Source organism: Vombatus ursinus, unplaced genomic scaffold (assembly GCF_900497805.2).
Source record: "Vombatus ursinus unplaced genomic scaffold, bare-nosed wombat genome assembly UNPS02000580.1, whole genome shotgun sequence".
In the NCBI taxonomy this organism is placed as follows: Eukaryota; Metazoa; Chordata; class Mammalia; order Diprotodontia; family Vombatidae; genus Vombatus; species Vombatus ursinus.
This window is the reverse complement of record NW_020940358.1, coordinates 8,937,429-8,948,285: the sequence shown is the minus strand read 5'-3', so window position 1 is coordinate 8,948,285 and position 10,857 is coordinate 8,937,429. Positions and strand designations below refer to the sequence as shown.

At 42.3% G+C, this 10,857-nt stretch overlaps 1 protein-coding gene across 1 annotated transcript in view; it reads left to right on the top strand.

The window, feature by feature from the left end:
* The window catches only part of CDH4 (cadherin 4), a 1,142,022-nt gene extending 1,135,286 nt beyond the window's left edge, over nucleotides 1–6,736 (top strand). The window contains exons 16-17 of the mRNA XM_027850675.1: nucleotides 2,014–2,178; nucleotides 6,034–6,736. Of these exons, the coding sequence (XP_027706476.1) occupies nucleotides 2,014–2,178; nucleotides 6,034–6,240 (372 nt within the window). The 3' untranslated portion in view covers nucleotides 6,241–6,736. The remainder of the gene's footprint in view (nucleotides 1–2,013; nucleotides 2,179–6,033) is intronic.
* Nucleotides 6,737–10,857: the final 4,121 nt, after the last annotated feature.

Here is a 10,857-nt window from a genome sequence, read left to right as displayed (position 1 = left end):
ATATGATCCCTAAGCTTAGGGAGCTCACTTCCTCGTTAGAAAGCTATTTTTCTTAATTAATTGTTTCTATTGACCCATCACCATCTCTGCCAGACATCACTAGCTCACTGAGTGTTCCTAATCAAGTCATTTCCCCTCTCTGGATAATAGATTCCTCATTTGTAGAAAGGAGTGGGATGATCCCTGTTCTTCTTCCCTTCCAGGACTGTCACCCTCCCCTAGTGATGGCAATTAGATAGTGTAATGGATAGACTGCCGCACTTGGAATCAGAAAGACCTGAGTTCAAACCCTACCTCAGATGCTTACTAGCTGTGTGACTCTCAGCAAAGCCACTTAACCTCTTCCTGCCTCAGTTTCCTCATCTGCAAAACGGGTATAATAATAGCAGCTACCTCACAGGATAGTTGAGAGTATTGAAAGAGATCATATATGTAAAGCACTTATATACATGTTGGTTATTATTATTATAATATCAAAAGGTTGGGATGGTGCCATATAAACTGGTTTTACATATATATGTATATGTATGTGTATATATACACACACATGTGTGTATGTGTGTGTCAGAAACTGTCATTACTATTCCCAAAGACAGTGGGGTATGTTTCAGAAGAGCCAAGGAAAGAAGGAGCTTCAGGCCCTTTCTCCAGAGGTGAGAGGGAACAGCAAGGATACCCCTCCGAGGAGGGCTTGGCTCTGGGGAGGACATCCCAGGCCTACTGAAGCCAGCACCTGCCTTAGTGACTTCCTACCTATGGCTACTTACTATCACAGTATCTTCTGCCTTGGTATAGTAGAATATAGCTCCCTTAATAGTTTCTAATAAGCCTTTAATTTCTTTCTCTGTTTCTCATTTGTAAATGTCTAAATGTGTTTGGGGATTTTATTCCTTCCATTCATCTCTCTTTTCTTTTGCAAAACTATAGTAGCCAAGGTCTATTTCATAATTGAGCTTCAAGCTAAAGACAACGTAGTTCAGTTAAGGTCTCCATAGGGGCAGCTTCTTCCCCACTCTCATTTGCAATACTCTTAGACATTGAAGATTAGGGTGAGAATATCTGCCAGCTCACCTAAAGTGGCTTGTTTCATTGCTGAACAATGGAACAGGCCACTTTGTTCTAACTGTGATGGTTAGAAAATTCTTCCTTTATATTGAGCTAACAACGACCTCCTGTAACTTCCACCTACTGGCCCTGGTTCTGCCACCCGGGGTTGCACCAGAACACCAGTAATACCTCCTCCATGTTTTAGCTCTCCACATAGTTGATGACATCAATCCTATTTGGACTCTCAACCACAGGGCTGCAACTGAATGAGGAGGGGGCATAACTAGCATCTTGCCACTTTCAAATGAATTATCATGGGTTGATTCTTTGTGTCCAACAAATCATCATTCACAACACTTTATACCTTTCCCTACAGGGTATTTTTCCCGACCTTGTTCTATGCATAAATAGCACAGTGCCAACAACCATTTCTCCTCAATTCAGCTGGCTCCTTCCCAGGTCCCCAGGACTGGTTGATTCTGTGAATACTTTTTTTACTTTGGCCCCATTCTCTTTAGTCTTTTGACTATATCCCTTTTCAAACCATTCCCCCACCCCTATCATATTCTCTGCCTATTAATTGTTTCTATTCATTGGTCCCCACTACCTTAGGGGATGGGACTCTAATGTCCCTAAGTTTTCTTTTTTCCAAACTAAATATTAAATTTGTGATTGGAAGTTTCAAATATCTTGATCTTTAATTCAGCATTATTGACTCAGAGAAGGAAGGGTTATATGAAAGAATGATCAGACTTGCTTAGTTTCAAGCTCTCGAGTAGGGTGAGACCTCCATTTAAATCCTGTTTCCAACACTTGCTAGCTACATGACCATGGCTAATTCATTTAACCACTTTGTAAACTATTAGAGGCTATATAAATAAGAGCTATTATCATCAAGATTATTATTATTTAAAGATTATTTAAGTCTTCTCTAGGTCTAACTCTGCACCTTTCCCCTTGTTTTAGGATTATGACCTAAGCCAACTTCAACAACCAGAGACAATGGACCACGTATTAAACAAAGCACCAGGTGTGAGACGAGTGGATGAGAGGCCAGTAGGGGCTGAGCCCCAGTACCCTATCCGGCCAGTTGTCCCCCACCCAGGAGACATTGGTGATTTCATCAATGAGGTGAGCATTTCCTGACACTCTAAAAGGGAGTGAACTAACAGGATAGGATAGTAGAGTTAGACATGGAAAGAGTCTTCAGAGCCTGGTGGCGTGCAGCTAAAAAGAGAAAATTTGCCCAGACTCCTTCGAAGAAAATACTACAGATATGTCAAAGCCAGGCATGATTCCAGAATGCAGTTCTGGACTTTATGTTGCAGATGCCAACTTACATCTGGAGGCACTCTAGACTGAGTTGCCTCAAAGCTTCCATTGACCATGATTCTTAGACACTTGGCTCCTAGCCCAGAGAGTCTTTTTTTTTCCCTTGTCAAATCAAATGAATGTGCTTCCTTTGAAATAAAAAGATTAAGAAGTTGGCCTTGGCATTAAAAAAGAGAGAGAGAGAGAGAGAGAGAGAGAGAGGGCTGGACATACCTGTAGCTAGAAAGGGCTATCTCCTAAATGGTACTTCTTAGAGAAGTGAGAAAGGAACAAACATTTATTAAGCACCTACTATATGCTAAGCACTTTACAAATATAATCTCATTTGATCCTCACAAAAACCTTCAAGGTAGGTGCTATTATTGTCTCCATTTTACAGATGGGGAAACTGATGTTGGAGGATACTAAGTGACTTTCCCAAGGTCCAACAGCTAAATGCTTGAGGTCAGATTTGAACTCATGTCTTCCTGACTCTAGGCTCTATCCACCTCACCACCTACCTGCTTTTAGAAGAGATCTAAAAGGCTCCCTGACCAAAAACTTCTCCCTCATTGGCTTGCTCTGGCGCCTGGAATTCTACCATTAGACATTCCATTGGCCATCACTTTATCAATGTGGGATTGATTGCTAGACTAGTGACCGAGAATCTATCCCCATTCTGCCATCACTGTCACCTAAGCACTAGGGTGCAATTAAATAAAATTCTACTAAGGAAATCAGCAGTTCCTGGAGTATGTTCTCGCAGTCCAAATATACAAGTAGACTTTCCATTGGAGTGGCCAAATGAGTAGAGATAATATGGAGCACATTTTTATCACTCACTTATGCTTTTCCCATTTAAAAATAGAATGTTTTTTTTAAAAATAAGTAACCATAACACTTTAATAATCACAGTACATAAAAATACACTTAAAAGAAGGCTTTAAAGACATGTAGGAGTATCAGAACCCTCTGGCACAATTAGGTATCACATTTGCTAGTTAGCTGGTACCTCATTTTTATCCCACGCTTAAGCAGAAGAAATCTAATTTACCCAATTTTTTTTTCTTTGAGTCGAAAGTTTCTCTTAGTGAAGAAAACTTCTGACTACTTAGATAATATCCCCACCCTACAGTAGAAAGTGAGCTCCATGAGAGTGGGAACTGTTTTGCTTTTTCCTTCGTATCTCTAGAGACTAACCCAGTGCCTGGCACATAGTTGGGGCTTATGAATGATTTGTTTTTATTTGAATTGAAGCTAGTAGTCTAGTAGTAGTATAGACAAAAGTGAACTGTCCAATATGATCCTTCTTCCAAAGCCAGAAAGAGAAAAAATATAACTATATATACATATATACACACATGTACATACATATACATATATGTATGTATACATATACACACATGTACATGTCTGTGCATATTTTATATATACATATGTGTACATATAAATTTATGCATATACATATATGTATATTTTATACACACATGTACATACATGTATATGTATACACATAAATATATACATATATTTTTATACATACACACACACCATGTGTTTGTACATCAGCAAAGCAGCACCCCATGTCTTTTCCATCCATTGGTTGCTCAGGCAGGTAATTTCTTAACATAACGAGGTTCTCCTTCACATAAAATGCTTGTCATTGAACCAGGTTTCTAGAAATAAGCACACAGAAAGTCTTTTTTTTAAGCATCACAAGTTCCCCATGGCTTTTACAGCTTGAGCTCTGACAAAAATTACATTCTTTCAAAATGGTAAACTCATAAAATGTTAAAGCAAGAAGGGACTTCCTAACATAGAATGTTAGAATTGGAATTGATTGATTAATTGATGAAACATCACTTAAGTGCTTACTTTGTGCCAAACATTGTTCTAAATGCTAGGGATACAGATACAAACTCAACCCCAGCTCTCAAGGAGCTCACATTCTAATTCAAAGAGATAACACATATGGAAGGCCTCAGCCACAGAGTAGATACAAAGGTCCAGTGGTCTGAACAATACAATTCCAGGCAGATGGTGAGGCCGGGGGGACTCATGGCTTACTGAATTGTTGTTGGTGACTCCCTACTCATTAAAGCAGTGTAAGTGGCTGTGTCTCTATGACGGTCGGGAAGAACAGAGTAGGGCAGAGGGGCAAAGTGTTTTGGTTGTTCCTAGCTTCCTCCCAAGGGGATACAGATGGCAGGAAAGAGCAATGAGGATGGCAGGAAGGTTGGAGGGAAGGAGAAATCTCAACAGGAGCTGTATAGGGAAAGGTCTGAGGCAGGAAAAAGGGTTCTTCATGGACTTGCCTACTCTAGGCCCTCTGGCACTTAGTTGGATGTGGGCAAGGAGTGGACTGAGGGATGGGATATCCCTATGACTTGGTACCCTCTACATCCTCCTGTGCCCTGTAGAATCACTGGAACGGACCTTAGAACATAGACCTTATAGATATAGAAGAGAACTTAGAGTTTGTCTAATTCAACAGAAGAAGCTGAAACCCAGAGTGCCTTGCCCCAGATCACATAGCTAAGTGTCCTAATATAACTTCCTGACCTCCAGTCAAGAGAGTTTCTAAAATCTTAGGCTATGCCAGGATTTAGCTTTGGAAAAACACACATGTATTTGAATAGAACATGATCTTTCCACAGAACTCTGAAGTGATTTCTTCCCATGGTGACTGGAGCTTGAGGACTTTGAGCTGAGAGGTATAGTCAGGTGAAAGTCATTGGCCTTGTGCCACCTGAGAAAGCAACAGAAAATGCAGAAAGTGTTGTCATCACTCCTCTAATTCACTGCCTCTGTAAAAGGAGGTGAAACATGAATCCTAATTTGAGACAGTCCCTTCTTCTCTCTTCTGTCCCAGAATGTGTGAGAAATTGTTTTTAGCAAACGGGATTTATATTTAAATGTGTGTAGCATAAACTAGTTACATCCTTCCCTTCTGGAGTGAGGATAAAGGGACTTGAGAAACCATTTGGAGACTGCAAATTCGTGAAATGTGTGCACATTGTCCTCAGCCTTGGTGAGGAAAGTAGAAAATGCAATCCTTGAAGGTTAATTAAAGGATTTTTCATCCTTTAAAAGCCCAAAAGATGCTATCTAGTCATGATAATATTCCTGGTTATCTGGTGCAAGCCTTAGTTTGCAAGTGGGCAAACTGAGGTAAAGAATGGAGGAGCTATGGAACAGATTCCATATCAGGCATAGATGATTGGGCCCCATTTCTCCAGGAGTGCCCTGAGCAGTTCAGAGGTAGTAGAGATGCTCCTTCCTGATCTTTGTATAACAGCCCTGTTCAGGTTCCTAGAGCAGTTCTGTAGAAAGGAAGCTACTTGGGGATTGGACTGTGGAAACAAGATCATCAGATCGTAGGATAATAAACACATGCAGAATAACCACCACTCCTATGTACCCTCAACACTTGGATGTGCCGGTATCTTTTTACCTCCCCTCCGTTGTATCCTCTTAAATGTTTTCATCCCGTATAATTACTTTCAACAGAGTCATAATCACAGAATCTTAAAATTGGAAGGGCTTTAGAGATCCTGGTCCAACCCTTGGCCCAGAGGAGCTTTAGAATAGCTTAGGGGACAACTCCATCGCCCCCAGCCCCACCACCGGATTCCGTACTGCCTCCTTAACACACCCTGTCTCTTGTGAATCCAGGGGTTGCGAGCTGCAGATAACGACCCCACAGCGCCCCCCTACGATTCCCTGCTGGTCTTCGACTACGAAGGTAGTGGCTCCACAGCCGGCTCCGTCAGCTCTCTGAACTCTTCCAGCTCTGGGGACCAAGATTACGACTATCTCAACGACTGGGGACCCAGATTCAAGAAACTCGCGGACATGTACGGAGGGGGCGATGAAGATTAACTGACCTCATATTCTTAGAACAAAATAAAAAAAAAAAAGCGAACGGACAGCAGAGAAGCAAGAGCTGTACAGAAGTGGCAGCTTTTTTAATTACTCCCCCCTGCTGACTGTATTATTTTAGTGGTGAGTTAGGAGTTACTTTTATTTTTTTTCCCCAGAACATTGAGCTGTCTAGCATGAACACTTGTTGTCTCTGCTCCTTTTTTTTTCTTAAGTGTCAGCAGGGTTATGGCTCATTACAATATCCGCTTTATGACTAAGGAGAGTGAAAGGCACTCTGTCTTAACTTGAATTTCTTAGAACAGAAGTACTGTTTTTAAAAAAAAAAAATTTGAAAGTGCCTTTTGGTACATGTATCAGATTCCCTCGATCTCAGGAGCGATTAAAAACAAAAGTTTCGACCATCATGAGCAGCACTCTCTCTGACCCCAAGCTAGTTCTGGCTCTGAAGGAATAATGAAGGAACCATGGAGATTGTTTCTGGTTTTTGTTTTTGGGTGGTCTTTTTCTTTTTTTCATTTTTCAAAAGAAAAAATAAATAAATAAAAGTGGATGACTTGTTTCACAAAACTAAAACACACTCACACACACACACACACACACACACAAAACATATTTTGGGTGAAAATCCAAATAGCCATTCTTTAGTCCTCTGCAGGTGATGGTATAGTCATCCTTGCTGTTTATAGTTCAGTGTTAACAGATGCACTTATCACCTGGGATCCCTCTTCTCCCCTGGCCACAATTGAGGTAGCCACATTGAACAGCCACTTTGATTAGCCTTGGGCTATGGGCTTCTCTGGAAAGTCTCTACTAGACCTGGTGAAAACTCTCTACCCATATAACCACCAAAAGACCAAAGGAGCATCTCTTTGTGTCCTGCCTTCCACAGATTTCTGGCTGCCCCCAGGCTACTGAGTCCTGTAACTAAATCCTGGCCAAGCTACATGTTGCTGTCAGGCATCATCACTGATGCATAGCCACTCCCAAGGACAAATACTGCTTTTTTATCACTTTGACATTTCACAAGGACCCTGCTGGCCACCTTCCCACTCAGTGTTAAAGATGTAGCCTGGCTTCATTAGCCCATCACCCTCACCTCTATCTCCCTTGTCTAGTAAAGTATTCACGTTCCAAGCACCAACAGCCAAAGTCAGACAGCAACAAGTAAACCAGCTAGTGTGTGTCCCCACTTCCCAGTGGGTGCTTGACACAGCTCACTCTAATCAAGGCCACGGGGGAGAACGGCAACTGTGGATGAAGGCATGCTCACTCATGGTGCGTGCTCCTGGCTGTGCTCCAAGAATGCCAGCTTAGCAAAAGGTTTCATAGCATCCAGAGAATTGAATCTCAGAATTAGAAATGGTAGTAACTACCTAGTTTGTATGTAAGATCATTTTGAACCAATAACAAATAGCTATTAGATTTGAAAACAACCTTTTTCCCCATTACTGATTTGGACTTGTAGGTTCCTGTCTAATGTCTGTGACATGATTTCACCTGCATGGATGTGTGATATAAACCATGTTTCTTGGGTTAGAAGCCACCAAAGTCTCATGTTATGAGTCCCTGGGTAAACTGTGTATTTTTTTTTTATGTATTCTGCAACTGAGTTTGGAGTGAATATGGTAAAAGTGTCCAAGTGTTTAGCTCTCTTTTCCTTTTGATTCCAAGTCTATGTGTGGTGTCAGAAAGTGACTGAGGATGATGTTTTTTTTCCATGATGAGAATGATTTTGAAGGCTCAATATTAAAGGAGAAAGAGAGGCAGGGATCCCTCTGGTAGCAAACGGGTCCCATCAAGGAGAGCATACTGGGCTGCGATAGCTTACATGTGACGAACATGCTCTTTGTGCATTTCCCATTTCACCAGAGTCTATCTTCGTTAAGATGCAACTTCTGTGAACAAAAGAGTACTTGGAACATGTGCCATCTGGACTCCAGAGGGGACAGAAGGAACGTGAAATATGTACTCTTTCCATCTCCCATTTGCAATCCAGTGTGCTTTCCCCATTCACCACTTGGTTGGTGAGGAGGAAGAAGCTTAAAGGGAGATTCCTGAGAAAATGACATCATGTTAGGAACTCAGGAAATGCCCCCAAAAGTTTGATGGGTTGACAGGGGGACATCCCTCTAGTGCATCATGGTAGTTTTGTGGGTTTTGCTAAGTAACCTGCACTTGGTGGGGAACCTACAGTCCCCATACACAGCATCCTCTCCATCCCTTTCCAACACAGAAACCTCTACACCCATCCCAAGGTGCCTCTTACTTGGATATTCCCCTAGTATTCTGGTGGCTCTTTCCTGCCCCCATCATTTCTTGGAGAAAGGAGTGGTGAGTTGATGTTCTCAGCCTATGGCCCTTTTCCCTGTACTTTCCCCATTCCTATAAGGTACATATATGACAAACAGTAGAGTGTCTCTCAATTTAAAGTCATAGTTGTGCCTCACCTTCACCACCCCCATCTCCAGTGACTCTACCTAAGTGTACTGACTGTGGTGTGGACCAGTCATTAAGGTCCAGACAATGTTTCTGTCTCTTCTTGTACTTTCTAGAGTACTTCAGAGGAAAAGGAATGGGAAGGGTAGGGATGAGGAGGTAGAAGATCCTTTCTCAAATGACTGAGGGTCAGGGGCCCTCCTCTGGCCTATTTTTTCCCTCTATGCAGGCAGTCAGGTCCCCAAGGAGTTGTACTCACTGAAGATAAGGGGGAGGGCGGGTCAGGCAGGTGGTAGGGAGAGCTTCTCAGTGTAAGCTATTCCCATCCCACCCCACCCCAGTTCTAAGCCATGCTATGCAAACCACTCGGGGTCAGTTAGCCAATGAGAATTGTCTGAAATGTTCATGGGGATGAGGGAGCAAAACAGGGAGCGGGGAGGGGGGACTAATAGAATTGTTGTCAGGGTTAGGGTTGGTGGATTGTGAGTTGGGTAGTGGTTGTCATTTTTTTTTTTTTAGTTCTCTTAGGTAGAAGTTTTTAACCTGAGGACTGTGAATTATTTTTAAATGTGAATATGATTTGTTGACTGAAGCAGGTATAAATGTTTTTTCCCTGAGCTTCCCAAGAACAATAGCTGCTAGTTCTCAAGTCTAGCTCTGGGTACACTCTCTCTCTTCCTCTCTCCCTCTCTCTCTCTCTCTCTCTCTCTCTCTCACACACACACACACACACACACACACACACACACACACACACACACACAGGGGATCTTAACCATTTTTTGTATATGGACCCCTTTGGCAGTCGGGTTAAAGCCTATGGGCCCCTTCTCAGAGTAACATTTTTAAATGCACAAAATACAGCATAATTTGTTTCCCGTGTAATCTTGTGTAAAACACACAGGATTGCAAGGGAAACCAATTATACTGAAGTACAGCTATCAAAATATTAAAAATTATCAGACCCCCCTGAAATCTACTCACAAACTGTACATCAAGAACCCTGTTCTAGAAGGATGCCCCTGCATTAGGAACATCTTGCTGAAGAAGATGGGGAGAGGGGAGGGAGTTTGGGAAATGCACCCCTAAAGCTCTGCTCTGTGGAGAAAGGAATAATGTTGCCAAGTCCCACTTACAATCCCCATTGTTTAAAGTGGCACATACACCAGGATGGAAGAATAGGAAACTGGCTTAGCCCCTAAAAGGAGATAGTCACCAGGATCCTTTTCACTAACCTTTCATCTTGCAATGTAAGGCACGAAGAACTTAAGGAGCTGGTGAGAAAGCACCTTTCCTGCACTTATTCCTCTGAGCTTGCCTTTTTTGCCTCTTTGCTTCTTGCCACTGCCAATGGGCACCAGAGCATCTCTGTTGTCCACTCACTCTCTAAGAAGGCAGAGGGTATGGGAATGCAGGATGGCAAAGACTCCTCTATGCCTCAAAGACTAGCCTGCCCCAACTCCACTAGGGTTCCTGTCTCCTCCTAGAGCAGTCTTCAGGCCCAGGCTTGGGCTAGTGAATTAACATTAACCAAGAGTACAATCAATGTCAAAAGTTTGTGGTTAGTAGCTTGTAAATAGCAAGTTTCAGTGGAAAAGTGAGACTGAAGCCCCAGGAGCCCTTCCATAGGAAGCCAGAAGCCACTGGCATGGCAGGGTTCAGGCTCAAGATTTAGTTGGGGGGAGGGGAGGGAGTTTGTTCTGTAATGAGCAGAATGGTTCAGCACCAACCAGGGTTGGGCAGAGAACAGAATAGGGACATTGCTTCTGTTGGCCCTCTCTAGGCACTTGTCCACAAAACTGTCTCTTCTTTGTATTGTCTTTCAGCACATCCGGAGTGCTAGAAAAAAATGTCAGATTAAAAAAGCTAGGCTTCTGCCCCTCAGAAATGCCTCTATTTCCTTAGAGGGAGAACCTTGCCTGACATTCTCAATCAGAAAATAGGACTGGACACTTCAGCTTGCTTTCATTTAGGCAAAAAACAAAAAAAAAATCTCAATTTCTGGCAAAATCAAAGAAAAAAATAAAGATCTCAAGTACCCAGAATACCGCCTAAAACTGCTCACTGCAAATGTGTATGTATATAATGTAGGTACTGCTTGATGCTACAAATCAAGTTGGAGAAAAGCAACACCTATGTACAGAAAGAGAACGCTTCTTCCTTTTCCTTTCTCTCCTT